Source organism: Phoxinus phoxinus (assembly GCF_949152265.1).
Source record: "Phoxinus phoxinus genome assembly, chromosome: 19".
NCBI classification, from domain to species: domain Eukaryota; kingdom Metazoa; phylum Chordata; class Actinopteri; order Cypriniformes; family Leuciscidae; genus Phoxinus; species Phoxinus phoxinus.
Window position 1 is genome coordinate 21898039 of NC_136894.1, and position 16177 is coordinate 21914215.

At 37.6% G+C, this 16177-nt stretch overlaps 1 protein-coding gene across 2 annotated transcripts in view; it reads left to right on the plus strand.

The window, feature by feature from the left end:
- The window catches only part of kcnh8 (potassium voltage-gated channel, subfamily H (eag-related), member 8), a 79504-nt gene that overhangs the window by 10708 nt on the left and 52619 nt on the right, over window positions 1-16177 (plus strand). For both annotated transcript variants that reach the window (XM_079590051.1, XM_079590052.1), the window contains exons 3-4: window positions 11247-11480; window positions 13245-13373. In XM_079590051.1, coding sequence (XP_079446177.1) covers window positions 11351-11480; window positions 13245-13373 — 259 coding nt within the window. In that variant the 5' untranslated portion in view covers window positions 11247-11350. The remainder of the gene's footprint in view (window positions 1-11246; window positions 11481-13244; window positions 13374-16177) is intronic.

Here is a 16177-nt window from a genome sequence, read left to right on the forward strand (position 1 = left end):
CCGTTCGTTGGTGGAAGAATGTGAACGTGCAGAACTGCTGGAGTTTCAGTGCGTGCAGATGGAATAAAACTCTCCGTGACATTTCTCTGCTGATTGTCTCTGTCGGAGCACTTCAACTCTCAGGGCCCTATCATACACCGAGCGCAATGCGACGCCAAGCGCGACGCAAGTGTTTTTTGCTAGTTTCAGCCCGACGCAGTTATCATTTTCATGTCCTGCGCCACGTTGTTTAAATAGCCAATGCATTTGCGCCCATCTGTTCGCCCATGGGCGTGCTGGTCTGAAAACAAGGTGTGTTCAGGCGCATTGTTGGCGCGTTTCTATTTTGAGGCAACTGAAATAGACTGCACCATTGACCAACAAAAACCTGGTCTAAAGTCAATGGTGCAGTATTTTTTTTTTTGTTATTTAAAGAGCGCATTAGTAATATGCGCCTATAGGCAGGTGCACAACGCGCGTACACTCTGCTTTTTACACACACAGGGATGCGCAGCAGTACACAAACATGGCAAATATTAAAATATTTGTGCGAGCGCAACTAGCTTTTAAAGGGAATGGGAGACTCTGATTGGTTTCAGGGTGGGAAATTAGGTCACTTTGCCGTGTATACCAGCCACAGTGGCGGGTGGATTCTAATAATGCTGCGTTCGCACCAAAAGCGAATACAGTTCGCAAAAATTTGCATCCATCGAGGGACCAGGACAGGACCACCAGACGCGCATAAACGCGTCTTTACATTGACTTAACATTGAATGTATTAAGTAGTAACCAATAAACACATGCTGCGAGTGATTTCAGTGTACGGATTGGATAGCCTTTGTCAAAGAATGCGGTTGCTAAGTAACAATAATACACTTTTGTCGAGTAACTCTTTTGATTGGTTTTCAGCGCTGTGTCACGGCGCTGAAGAGACCGTTATACTGTATAACTTATACACATAGCTAAGCTGAGAATAAAAATAAAATAAAAAGTGTATATATATATAGCTGAGCTGAGCTGGTGCAGAAGAAAGGGAAATAATTTTTAACCATGCGCGCGCGCTCTCTACACTGCTGAAGCGCGGATTATCTGAAAACACAGACAAGCTGGAGTTCAGCGATCTTTATTTGAGATTTTCTACTTAAATTAAAGTGTCATTCAGTCGGTCTGTGTTCTGTCACGAGCCGCTTGCGCTGTTTGTGCGACTAAATCTGCGATCAATATGCAGGCTGATATCCAGCAGTGTTTTTAATGTTGATCATATATGAGCAAGAATGCAATGTTTCCCGAATATCCACACGATTTCAAATGTGACATTGATTTTATACAACAGTAAAAAAAAGGGTAACATTTAAGTGATGTACTGCATTTAAAACAGTAGTCAGGCTTATTGCTCTATTTTGCAACGAAATCTGTGGCTTTGAACGAATCGTGAGATTCAATGAATGAATGACTCGATGACTGCCACCTACTGGCTATTTTAATATAATATTTTTATTAATATTAAAAACGTTTTTTAACATTGCATATTTATTGAACATTGTTTTATTTAAAGCATTATTTATTTTTAAAAGGTATTATAAAGGTTAAAAATTAAATGAAAAAAATTATTAAAGGGGGCGAATATTGTCCCTTAATGGAAAAGGTGTGACTGCAGTATAAGTGGAAGAGAGGAACTTAGGAAAAGGGATATGTAGAATTGCACAAGTGCTACTGCTAAAGAGTGCAATGTAAATAATTTCTCATCATAAGCTTAATTGAATGGCCTAGAGAGAATAATTATGACATTTTCTGTCTAAAGACTACATATAAAATAGCTACCTAAAGTAACTGCAGTTTACTAAAAGTAATGACTAAAAGTTTGCATTCATAAGCATTTTCGTCTGAAGATGAAGACTAAGACTGAATCAAAAATGGTTGCCAAAATGAACACTGGCCTACACACACCAAGCGCACTACAACGCTGTTGCGTATGTATTAAATATGACCGATCATTTAAATAAAATGTTTTATTTAATTCAAGTAGCCTACATAATTATTTTCCAGGGTTTAAAATGTATACAGATTTGACATTTTCCCCTCATACTTATGTTGGAATGGGTACGAAGTTGGCATTGAATTTCATTTGAAATGGTATTAAAAAGGTCTTAAAAAGCCTTGAATTTAAGCTGGAGGATCCTGGGGGTACCCTGAAATAAATAAAAAACGTATTGAAGCAATTTCTTTCTTGCAATTTGAATTCCGGAAAAAGTGGCTGGTAAAAAATATAAGTGGCTGGTAAAATTGGGCATCCACCAGCCACTGTGACAAAAAAGTTAATTTCCCACCCTGATTGGTTTATTGCACGTTATGTCCAAAACACACCCATTACCCATGAAGAGAATAGGGACAACCCTTTTAGACCATGCGCTACGCATGCGCATACCATTTTTCCCATCGTTAAACTTGCAAAAGTGGATTCGGACACGCCCTAAGTGCACGTGTGCTGTGCGCTTTAGACCATGCGCTTAGATCGTTAAAATAGGGCCCTCAATGTAATGCACAACTGCTGCTGATGTAAAATGCAATGAAATTATTTGGCGGTTTGATGGTCTCGCGTTATGCTGCGGATTTAAATGTAACGCATGAATTGAAATTATTTTAATACATTTTACGTTGTTACATTTCATGCAGTTAACATTTCTGAATTTATCTGACATTTCATCTAGTTTGTGTAATTTTTGAGGACTGGTATGGATCATTTTAATAATTCGTTATTAATTTATTTTTTGACATTGATATTAGTCCACAAGTCCAACTGGCCATTAAAGTACCATTAATGGGAAAAGTGTATTAGTACAGTAGGTGCATTGGAATGTTAGGAATAAATACAACTTCTGAACAAGTTCTGGTTTCTTTATTTGTCATAATTACTTATCTTTACATTTATAACTACTTTCTATATGTAAAGCTGCTTTGCAACCATGCAAAATTGTGAAAAGTGCTATAGAAATAAAGTTGAATTGAATTAAACAATACTTAATATTCAAAGTGTGGTTAACTCAAAACACATTTCCTCTAAAACTTGATCCATTTTATACTCAACAAGTAGACCTCAAATGCAGTTCTTATTATTCTCAGGTTAGGTAAATTGAGTCTGGCCTAAATTATAAGCATTTTAAATGACTTACAATTCGGTCCAAAGATTTTGACAAGTCTTTAAAAACACTATAAATCAAGCCTCTCTAGGTGTAACGCCGATGCGGCGGAAGCAGAGAAGAGGCAGGATCCAGATGCAGCACACGCTTTATTTAACAGACTAACTTATACACTAGAAACTAGACAGGACAACGATACTCGGGAACAGGAACAACCAACATCGACGTTAACAGTTAAACATTAAACAAGAACTCACAAGGACAGGGCAGAAACACAGGTCTTAAATAATCAGAGACAAACGAGCTAAACAGGATAACAAGGGGGCGAGGGAAATGAGAGACACCTGTGATAACTAATAGACAAGACAGGGAAACACTAATCATGACACTAGGCAGTTTTTGTAATCAATTACATTTCTTTTAATTGGTTACTTATCTTTTTATAATAAACAAAAATATAAAGGCAAACACTTTGGGCCCTATTTTAACGATCTGAAACGCAAGTATCAAACGCAAAATGCAAGTAACTTTGTGGGCGGATCCCGCACCCGACTCAAATCTAAAAGGGTTGGTCTGAAGTAGCTTCATTATTCATAGGTGTGGTTTGGGCGTAACGTGAAATAAACCAATCAGAGCGTCCTCTCACATTCCCTTTAAGAGCAGGCTCGCTTATTCCATGGCGGATTGCTATTATAACGGCGGATTTGCCAGGCGCACGCCAGGAGCGGTTCACAGCCGAGGAGACCAACGTTATCTTCAGGGCCGTAAAAGACAGAGAAGTGACATTGTATGGGGATGGGAGAAACCCACCCAAATTAGCTTCGGTTAAACAGGCGTATAATAATTTGGGTAAATGTGTAAGCTAGATTTATCCCTATTTTTTCACATCTTCATGGACACAACAATGATTTCCCTCGTGTGTTAATATTTTTCCTTGTAATAATATATGATTTGCAAAAATGAAAACTGCTGCGTCTGTTTATATTAGAGAATCAAAGTGTATGCGCTTTGTTCACACGCTACATAATGGCCAAGCATGCGCGCTTAAAATAGCATATGACTAACGCGCAACACGCCACTGTCTTTAGACTAGGTTTTTTCTAGTCAGTGGTGGAACTGTTTTCTAAAACTGCAAAATAGCACCAGAGAAACGTTTGCGCCGGAACACGCCTCCTATTTTCGCTGAACCGCCCTCCGGGAGCGCAAGTTCATTTCCTAATTTACCGAGGTGCGTCTATGGAGGGAAAAGTCCGCTGTGCGCGGGTGCAAAATAGTAATGATGCATGCGTCGGTGTACAAAGTCAATTGTGCTGGGTGCAAGATAGGGCCCTTTGAATCAAAGGTGTAATCAGCTCTGGGCTTCTTGTCCTCAGCTCTGGGGTTTCTTGTCCTCAGCTCTGGGCTTCTTGTCCTCAGCTCTGGGGTTTCTTGTCCTCAGCTCTGGGCTTCTTGTCCTCAGCTCTGGGCTTCTTGTCCTCAGCTCTGGGTTTCTTGTCCTCAGCTCTGGGCTTCTTGTCCTCAGCTCTGGGTTTCTTGTCCTCAGCTCTGGGTTTCTTGTCCTCAGCTCTGGGCTTCTTGTCCTCAGCTCTGGGTTTCTTGTCCTCAGCTCTGGGCTTCTTGTCCTCAGCTCTGGGTTTCTTGTCCTCAGCTCTGGCTCTTCTTGTCTTCAGCTCTGGGGTTTGCAAGTTGTAACTTTCCCAAAGTTTCCAAGATCCTTCTCAAGGCCACGCAGGTGCAAGCTGTTCGTGTCCTTTAACTCCAGTAAACTCAACCAAGATGACTGATTTCCTTTCAAAGTTCTAGGAGTAAAACCACAGTCTTGTGTGTCCTTGAGCACACACATTCAAACGCTCACACTTTTGCTCCTCCTTCTCGTGGGCAGGAACACACACAGAAATAACTAACTATTTCTTTACATCTCTGCCAATACAGTTGTATAAGTTATTTATTTGAAACAAAATAAACATAGTACACAATGCATTATATTCAATACCTTGATACCTTCAATACCTAAATATGTGTAACAAAAGGCATCTACAATAGACAAGTAGGCTGGGTAATTGCATTTCCTTGATATTATACAACAGTGTGTTTCGAACCCATTAACATATTTACTGACATATCGCTTGAGATGTACTGATATAAATATTATAATTAAACTTTATATGGAGTAATTCTTTATTGCACAGTGCACATTTCTTAATATTAAGTCTAAGTGTGTTTTAATATCAATATTAGTAGGGATAGTAAGATCTCTGTATAAAATCAGTCTTTAAATGCAATATATATAAAGTATACTTGCAATCGTTTCGTTTTAGCACAATCAAATAAGTATATGTTGCACCTCAGGACTACTTCCGATTAACTAAAGTACATTAAGTACAAAACTAGTTGTTCCAATTTAGCATTCTAAAAGTATGTAACATGTGAAAATATGTTTTTGTTTTTGTATTCAAGCATGAAAACTTTAGGAGACGTAAAAACAAAATCAAGACTTTGTAAAGGGGCTTTGTAAATGAGTCCTCCTTAACACGCCCTTCAAGAAATCATGCTTTTAAAGCGTTAAATCTTTGCCATAATCTATTGTGATATGTTGCTAATCGCCTGCCAGCCAACCAGCACTTATGAATTTTTGCTCTTTTTTTTATTCTCCCTGTCAGTATTCTTTCACCTTTTTATTTGCTCTCTCTTTCTGTTCTCTCGTTCTTTTCCCTGCCCTGTAAATATAATTTTTTTTCCTGTTATTTCTCTCATCTCATCACATTTTTTCTCATATCTCTCTGGGTCTGACCTCCAACACGTACACTGTTATAAATGAGAGCCTAACTTTACTTTTGCTTATGTGAGCAGAACAAGGCTCAGTAAAGTCGTTCAGCACCAAATGTCTGTTGTCTCGCCACATGAACGCTTCTCATAAATGCCAGCATTTAATAATGCTCATGTGCGTTAGTCTGGGGATTCAGAGATGAGGCTCACGAGCTGTCCTTCGAGAAATGTTTACAAGGCAGTGTTGCTGTATTCATTTATGATGCGTGGATGCTATTAATCTGTTTTGACACAATGACAGGGTAAAACAATAAAACAAGTCAAAATATAAAAAAAATTATCCAGGCAGGAAATTGGTTATGCAATGAAATAGAAAGCCTCAACGGCTCTACATGTAAAAGGCATTGTTTTGTTTTTGTCTAAGATGCATGCAAGGTCATGTGACTTTCTTACTTTATATATGTGACCCAAGACCACAAAACCAGTCTTATGTTGTTGTTTTTTTTTATCAAGATGTATACACCATCGAACCACTGAATAAATAAGCTTTCCATTGATGTATGTTTTGTTAGGATAAGACAATATTTGGCCGAGATACAACTATTTGAAAATCTGGAATCTGAAGGTGCAAAAAAATCTAAACATTGAGAAAATCGCCTTTAAAGTTGTCCATTTATGTTCGCGATTGTGCTGCATTCACTAACAAAAATACATTTGATATATTTGTGGTAGGAAATGTACAAAATACCTTCATAGAACATGATCTTTACTTAATATCCTAATGATTCTTGGCATAAAATATTGTTTTTTAATTTTGACATATACAATGTTTTGTTGGCCATTGCCACAAATATACCCGTGCGACTTATGACTGGTTTCGTGGTCCAGTGTCACACACACATATATATATATATACAGAGGTGGACAGTAACAAAGTACATTTACTTGAGTACTGTATTTAAGTACACTTTTTGAGTATCTGTACTTTACTTGAGTATTACTTTTTCAGGAAACTTTTTACTTTAACTTCACTACATTTGAAAGACAAATCGTACGTTTTACTCCACTACATTTCTGTCAAGGTCCTTCAGTAGAAAGTAGTAACGTCAGGGATGATTTGGGTGCATTTTGGTTGGAAAGGAATGTCTGGTTGACGTTAGAATTCGAGTGATGTTGGTTTCTGACGTCAACCTGATTTTCAACCACAATACAACTGTCCAACGTTGGAGATTAACGTCAATCTGACAATGGATTCTGACACCAACCTGATTTTAATTTTCAACGTTGGGCTTGGTCTTCTAAATGCGAATTTTGTCATTGTTTTGGAGCACACTAGCTTATACTAAAAGCCAAAACTGGGAACAGCCATATGGGTTTCCAAAACCATTGTGGACGTTATTGAGTGCACTTATTCAATCTCACTACTGGAACTGTGTTCTAGAAATAAATGTGATATTGATATGAGGGTAGGCTGGCATAGATTCAGAGGCATAAGGTACTGTAAGTATTACATGCAACAATAAAACAATGCATTGACATTTACTTTTATACTTAAGTACTAGTACTTCTGTACTTTTACTTAAGTTAAAATCGATCTTTACAACTTTTACTTGTAACGGAGTAATATTTGACCAGTAGTATCTGTACTTTGTCCACCTCTGTATACATATATATATATATATATATATATATATATATGTACTGTATATGTGGTGAAGAACCACAGCACCATTATGGCGCTTGAAGCACCACAGCCATTTGAAGCGACCTGCAAAGCCACAATACACTGAAAAGTTTTAGGCACTTGTGTAAAAATGGTGTAAAGTGAGGAGGCTTTTAAAAAATAATGTCATTGTCATGTTTAGTGGTTCCCTGTTTTGTCTATTAGTTATCCCAGGTGTTTCTCATTTCCCACGCCCCCTTCTTATCCTGTTTAGCTCGTTTGTCTCTGATCATTTAAGACCTGTGTTTCTGCCCTGTCTTTGTGAGTTCTTGTTTAATGTTGTTAACGTTGATGTTGGTCCCGAGTCCCGAGTCCCGAGTCCCGAGTCCCGAGTCCCGAGTCCCGAGTCCCGAGTCCCGAGTAGTGTTAATTTTGTCACCAATTTTTAATTTAGTCTTAGTCTTAGTCTTGTGCCAAATGTCCTTGTTAGTTTTAGTCATATTTAGTCATTCACATATCTTTTTTTGTTAGTCTAGTTTTAGTCGACTAAAATTCTCATAATTTTAGTCTAGTTTTAGTCGAAAGAGAACTTAAGGTATCTTAGTCCAGTTTTAGTCGACTAAAAGTCTTTTCATTTTAGTCTAGTTTTAGTAAAAAAAAATTGTCTTCTTTTTTTAAAATACATTATTACTGAGATTATTTCTGATTAACATTTCAGTAAAAAAGTGTTTCACATATCTCAAATATTGGTAAAATGTCATAATTACCTGACAAAATACACTTGTTGAATGATTTTTGTTGAATGCAACTGTTAAACATGTCTGGTTTTCAATTTCTGATTTAGGAGACACATTTACAAATGATGAAACTGTTCTGTATTTTATTTTAACCATCACAATTCAAAAGCTGGGGCCCAACAGACTCCGACTGACAAGTTACAAAGGCGCGGGAAGAGGTTTCAGGTTGGGGGTGCTGAGTTTTTTCAGTCACCACTTTTGAATAAGAAACAATATCAAGACTATAAAACTTGTCAACTCCGCGAATCACAACAAAGTGTATCGTGAGAACACTCGTTTGAACAGCGGAATTCACTCGAACTTGACTGCACATCGCATTTTTGACTTTATTGATACTGCTTTTAATCGTAATGCAACGGACCGGTCAACGGGACATAACCTAAGCCTTTAAAGAAAAGGGTTATCTGTCATGTACAATAAAAAAAGCCTGCGCAGCGACAGGAAATATAATTGAACACAAAAAGCCTGCCTAGTGCTAACGTTAGACGGTGGACTTGCGCTCAGGATTTTTTTTTTTTTTGAGCGGCGTGTGGACGAATTCTTTCTACGCACACACACCATTTTATGTAACAATCTGCGTATATGTTTAAAAAAAATGTTTTTACATGGCTTGGTCGAATTCTAATGTAGAATGCGCTTCTAAGTATAACACACCGTTGCCATGAAAAACAGAGCGTTGCCATGGATCGTTGCCACACACAGGATTCTAACCGTAGAGACGGAGCGCGTTATTTTCTTTAGTTGAAGCAATACAATCGTAACCTGCATAATGTATGTGCCAAAACAAACACCATAGCTTCGTAATGTTACTTGAGCAACAGCGCAAACTCATTCGGAATATTTTAAAGGCGTACAGCTGATGAAAAAGCAGAGACGATTGTAGACGAAAATGAAGAGAGATTTTATCTTAGTTTTTATTTTATGCTAAACATTTTCGTCTTGTCTTTTTTCGTCAACAATAATGCATGTTAATTTAGTCTTAGTCAGCGTTTTTGAACAGTAGTGCAGTCTCGTCATCGTCTCGTCTTAGTCACGGAAAAAAAGGTCGTTGAAGAACATATTTCGTCTCGTCTCGTCTGACGAAATTAACACTAGAGTCCCGAGTCCCGTTATCCAGTCTAGTTTCTAGTTTGTAGTCTGTTAAATAAAGCGTTTGCTGCACTTGGATCCTGCCTCATCTCTGCTTCAGCCACACCACATTACAGTCATAAATAGATTTTATTCATCAATTAACTTCTATTAACTAAATCAAATAAATATTTGGTGTGACAACCCTTTGCGTTTAAAACAGGTTTTTCCTTGGTACACTTGCACATCGTTTTTCAGGTAGCTTTGCAGGTCTTGGAGACGTTGCCACAGTTCTTCTGGTTTTAGTTTGTCTCAGTTTCTTGTAATCACAGACAGACTAGATGATGGTGAGATAAGATCTCTGTGTGGAGCATACCGGCTGTTTTCAGACTCCTTGTGCATACGAAGATCTCACTGGATTATTACAATTAATGGCAAAATGAATGAAATGTAAACTGATATTTTCTACTGACACACTACAGCAAACGATTTAAATAACTGGCTTAAAACTAACGTGCATAAGACTTTTGCACAGTACTGTATAATAGGGGTGGTTAATCTGTCTGATTTCCCGATTCGATTCGATTACGATTATTGAAGTCCCGATTTGATTACAGTCGATTTTCGATTATTAATGATTCTCGATTCTCGATTATTGATTTTCCATTTCACAACAGTAAATTCACTACAGTAAAAATCACAACAATAACAAATTATAACAAACTTCAACATTCTGAATCTCTATTAACATAAAATACGGATGTCCACGCATCACGTTACAGCTATCCTACCCGCTTTCTTCAGTGATTCCATGACTTCGGTTTTGGTCTTGTTGTAGAGTGTGGGGATCGCTGTGTCTGTAAAATATCTCCGAGATGGGACGTTGTATCTCGGCTCCAAAGTGTGCAACATAGCGCGAAAGCCCTGGTTCTCAACGACTGGATGCAAATCCTTGGCAATAAAAGTTGCGATTGATTGTGTAATGCGCTTTGCCCTTTCCGAGCCGGGTGAAAGCTTTGACAATATTGTTTCCACGCTTCAGAGTTCCGTCTTTTGCGTTCCGTCAATATTACGTTATTATCGATTTTCAAAAAAATTTTTTTGGGGGAAAATCGATTTTTGCCATTTGTGAATCGATTCAGAATCGTCCACGTCCGCATCGCGATGCATCTAAGAATCGATTTTTTTCCCCACCCCTACTGTATAATACAATGTACTATTCTTGTTCAGAAAGGTTGCATTAAATTAATCAAAAGTGATAGTAAAGATTCAAATACATTTTTCTTTTGAACTTTATATTCATCAAAGAATCCTGAAAAAAAAGTATGATTTCCACAAAAAATACAAAAACTAAGCAGCAGAATGGTTTCCTACATTGATCATAATAAGAAATGTTTCTTGAGCGCCCGAACCAGCATTTTAATGATTTATGAAGGATCATGGACAGGACACTTTCTACAAAGGTCATTTTGGAACGGAAATTACTTTCTTGTATATAATCCGAATCAATTTCAAGCATTCAGTTGTTTTTGCTGCATCAACTTCAGTTCCACTTAAAATGATTTTGACTTTACAGGCTCTGTTTCAAGAGATCAAGACTTAAAATAGAAAGAAACAGGAGGTGAAAACTGTTTCAGTGAACATAGCAGGGCATATTTTAACCTTTTTTGTCCCTTTGCTGTTAATTAGAAATTTGTGCCAACATGGCCTCTGGTAAAACATCATACTAAAATCTTATGGGAGCATCTAGTTAAAGAAGTAAACAAAAAATGAATAACTGGTCACAATAAACATTAGTAGACTAATATTTTTGCTTGATGTTTGTGTTTGGAACAGACAGCAACTTCATCCTGGCCAATGCACAAGTGTCCAAAGGCTTCCCGATTGTGTACTGCTCGGATGGATTCTGTGAGCTCACTGGATTTGCCCGAACTGAGGTCATGCAGCAGAGCTGCGCATGCAAGTTTCTTTATGGGCCGGAGACCAACGAGAACATCATTCTTCACGTGGACACTGCACTAGAGGAACGGAGCGAGCTCAAGGAGGAGATAATGTTCTACAAAAAGACTGGTGAGGAAAAAAAAACATTAGATGATGCATTTAGCTGTTGGTGATTTAGCAATATTTGCAGTGTTTCTTCATCACTGTAAAACTTAGAAGCAGTTCCACTGTGAAAGTAGACCAGTAATAATACATGGAAGGTTAAACTGATCCATCACTAGTAATAGCACATGGAGGTATTACAGCACACCTTTAAAAAGTGAAATCTCTAGCCATTGTTAGAAGCAGATGGTTTTATTAGAGTTGGTTGGCCAAAAGCACCACAGAGACTCTAAAGTCGGATTACAAAATAAAGTCCAGCAGGTGTGCAAGTTTATTTGTGGAATTTACGATGACATTGAGAAGAATATACTACTACACAAGGCTGTCGACTTTACAAATGCAAATTCTAAGATAATCTTTTCTTAATATGGCATATCTCACTCCCTTCCACACTTTATTCTTCCATTTAAGTGGCACTAATGGTAAATTTAGAGCTTGGAGAATGGATGTATTTTTCCCTTCGCTGGATTATTTACTAAGAAATAGTTACTGTGTTTTTGAGCAGTACCTGTACACACCATGTTTCATGAATATGGTAATCATTCAGTACCATGGTATACATCAAAGTACCATAGTATCTGCTGCACCATGACACCACCATGGTACATTTCTGTAAGGGTAAAAAACAAACGTTTTTTAATAGTAATAATAATATTTATATAATATAATCATTTATAATAAATAAATAATATAAAATATATACAAAAATATATATATTTATATTATGTTTTATTCCTCCTGCTCCATATTATTGTATTGTATTGTATCGTATCGTACCATATATCATATTATTTAGTTTGCAAAGGTCTTAGATCTTTAAATGCTGCTGCCGGGTTCTAACGTCGCTGTACCTTTTTCCTTGTGCTCATTCTCCTCTCCCCCTTTGTTCTGTATTGAATGGATACATCTCCAGCGCACTTGTTCTAGAGAGCGTTATTATTTCATCCCCTTTTCTTCTCCATAATGGTGAGGCTTTTTCGTGAGGAAATGAGAGATTTGACAAAGACTTCTCCAGCTGTGAGCAATCAGACGGAATTCCCCTAGAGCTTTCCAGTAACAGCTACTGGTGAAGAGAGAAGCACACACACACACACACACACACACACACACACACACACACACACAAACAACTAAGCATACATATAAATGTCCTGCCGCACACCCACACCGCTCAATACAGACAGACAAACAAGCATTCACACACACACCTACATGGAAATTGGGTACCATAATGGTGCTGCTCTTTTTGGATGTGCTGATCTTTTTTTGTTTCAGGTTTTTTAACACTTTAAATAGACTGGAAGTAATGTTTTGCCAAGTAAGCTAAAAATGTGCTTCCTGTGGTAACATTTAAATGAACTAGTTTTATTCAATTCGGAAAAACTATTTAAAGTCACTGTGAGTTGCAACTTATTTTACTTCTATAATCTGACATATTCCTTGGACCAGAATTAGGTGCAAGTTTGCTCAAGTAGTTAATGGTTGACATTATCCGATAGCCAGATGAACCCATTCAAAATAACTCCAGGAATGTAAAAACAAGTTTTGATGTCCTGTTGTCATGACTAAATCTACAACTGACTAATAGTTTACACCACTGAAGGTGATTTAAGGGTCAGATCAGGTAGCAGTTGCACTTTTTACAGTGTGAATGCCCCCATAAACTTCACTTATATCACTAAGACTGTGTGTATGTGTTTATGTATTTTGCCTCACTCAATTCTACTGCAGGTAGTGTGTTCTGGTGTCTGCTGGATATTGTGCCTATCAAGAATGAGAAAGGAGATGTTGTCCTCTTCCTCGCCTCTTTTAAAGACGTCACCGACACCAAAGCCAAATCTATACTTGAGGAGAAGAAAGGTTAGTACATGATGATGGTGTATGTGTGTTTGCATGGATTTATATATATATATATATAAAAATTACTTTTTACTATCATAATTTATTTTTGCTTATTTTAGGGTTTTTTGGAGTTTAAATGCCTTTTTATATATACATTTTATTGTTTTACTCATGTCCCAGACCCAGACTTTGAATCTTAAAATATAAAAATGTGTCACAAAAATATTGTGTGTGTGTGTGTTTGTACTGTGTGTACTGTGTGTACTGTGTATGTTTGAACATTGTTACTAGACAAATTGTTTTAAGGATGTCCACAGGGTGAAACATGTCCACATGTGAAACTATAGTGTAAGGAAAAACCTCACATGATCCTTTTTTGTGCTTGTCTTGTTAAGGTGAGGCATGATGAAAAATATCTGTTTATTGTGTGATTGAGAACCGGGATCAGATTTTGGCCTCAAGCTGCAAAGGAAACCATGTGGAGCAGGGAATCCCAGTGCAACTGTGTCTGTCCTCCTCTTTTTTTTCTTTTCACATTTTCGCCTTTTGTTCCTTTCCCTCTCTCTCCCTCTCTGTGTTTCTCGTGACCTGTTCTGCCAGTAAATTGGGAGTTCATTTATTAGGATCTATAATAAGTGTTATGCCGCTGGACTCCCTGCTGACTACAGCCTTTTATGGATGAGTTTCTGTCGCCCCTCTCCTTCTCCGGCCCTGCAGGCTGAAGTGATCTCTATCCCTCTCTAATAAACCAGCTTCCCAGCTTTCTCTCTCTCTTTCTCAACGCATGTTTCTCTCTCTCTGTCTATCTATCGCTCCATTCCTTCAGTCCTTCTCCTACTCCTGCTTTGCTTTCCCTTGGTACCTTGTTCGGCAGGGTTGCAATGAGTGACATTTTTCCCCTGTTGCCCTCGGCAATTGAGACTGGCAGCCTGGCTGTCTGCTTGTTTCCTCAGCTGGCTGATTTAAAAATGCTACACGCTACACATTCATACACACATGCACACATACATTCATGGTCAGTATCCACAGAGACTCCACACATTTTATATGCTTTTGTCTCTGTCTCTACCGCTGTACCCATTGCACTACAATACTCCTGTTGCCACTTTTTGCTCGTTTCATTTTTATTTTTGCACAGTCAAAGCACATTCTTTATGTTGATTGGGAAAGATTGGAAAAGAAAATGAACAGAAAATGTAAATGTAAGTTTGGATTCATTTGTATTTCCTCCAAAGTTTTTCAGAAGATAAATATTTGTACTTTGATCTCACCAGCTATGTTTAACAGCTTTCAGTTGATGTTGGTTTTTACGTTTTAATGAATTTATTGTATTAAAACGTAATTGTTTCAGCAACTTAGCTGCACAGTTTTGGGTTTTTGGATTAAGGGTCCAAAAGTTTACATCTCGCAATTCTGATTATATTTATTTTATTACTGTTATATAAAGTCAGAATTGCGTGATATAAAGTCGCAATTGCGTGTTATAAAGTCAGAATTCTGACATCTTTTCTCAAAATTGTGAGATATATAAACTCGCAATTGTGAGCTATAAAAATCTAATTCTAAGGAAAAAAGACTGACTTTTTTCTCAGAATTGTGTTTATATCTCACAATTCAGACTTCATAACACGCAATTGCAACTTTATATCATGCAATTCTGACTGTATATCTCCTAATTGCGTGTTATAAAGTCAGAATTATGAGCTTATTTCTTGCAATTGCGAGTTTAAATCTCACAATTCTGACTTTATAAAAAGCAATTGAGACATTATATATTACAACGAGATCTAAACGCAATTGTGAGGAAAAAAAGTCAGAATTGTGAGAGAAAAAGTCCCAATTGCATTTTTTATTTTTATTCTGCTGTGGAAACAAGCTTCCATAGGTTCGGCTTTACAAAACAATCTAGACAGAAAGTGTTTCAGTTGAAAATACATCACCACAGGAGAGGAAGCTGCATTTGTCAGACCATTTTAGGTAAACTTTCAGCTATAGTCTAGGATGTCCCCTTGACAGACTGTTTAAGTCCAAGACCTCAAAGACTAAATTAAATGAACCTACTGCAGTATTTAGCAGTCACTCGATCAATTGAAACAGATGTTTTCAATATGGGAATGAAAACATTCTGATAGCAGAGCCCCAATAGTGGAAACCACTGGTGTAAAGCAGGTCACCAGCATAAAGGAAGTTATTCTTGTTTGACACCAGCTTTTGTGTAACAGCAGCATGGAGGGCAATAGAAGGAAAACTTTGAGTAAACCTGCACTCAATAAAAGCGGCAAGCACTATTTGCATGGAAGTACTGATAGAAAATCTCTGCTTTTCTTCACAAAGCTACAAAAAAACATTCACAGAATGATAATCTACATTTTCTTTCGCCAATTTTTGCTGGTACATAACGTTTTTTTATTTAAGAATTCAAGTTGTTTGGGGATGATGGATAAGATTTTTCTTTACTTGACCACATATTAGAGGAACATTGCCCCATTTTTTAGGGATGGCTGACGCGAAACACTCGTTCCGAAGCTTTGCGAGATCCCGAAGCGCAGATGTTTCGAAACACTGATCCGAAGCGTGATTCAAAACACCCATGTCACGTGACTATGGCCAAACGAAGCCTCGAAGTGTTTCACATGAGTGTTTCATCAGGTGTGATCCGCCGAATCAGCGTTTGATTGACACGGTCGGGAACAGAACACACAATCGCACATCTGTAAAAGTGAAATCAACGCATATTGACCTCGTGGGTTTTTGTGAGAGGAGTTTGATATTGAGATAGTGCGACATTTATAGTGCGATTTGTTTAGTTATATTTAGGCTTA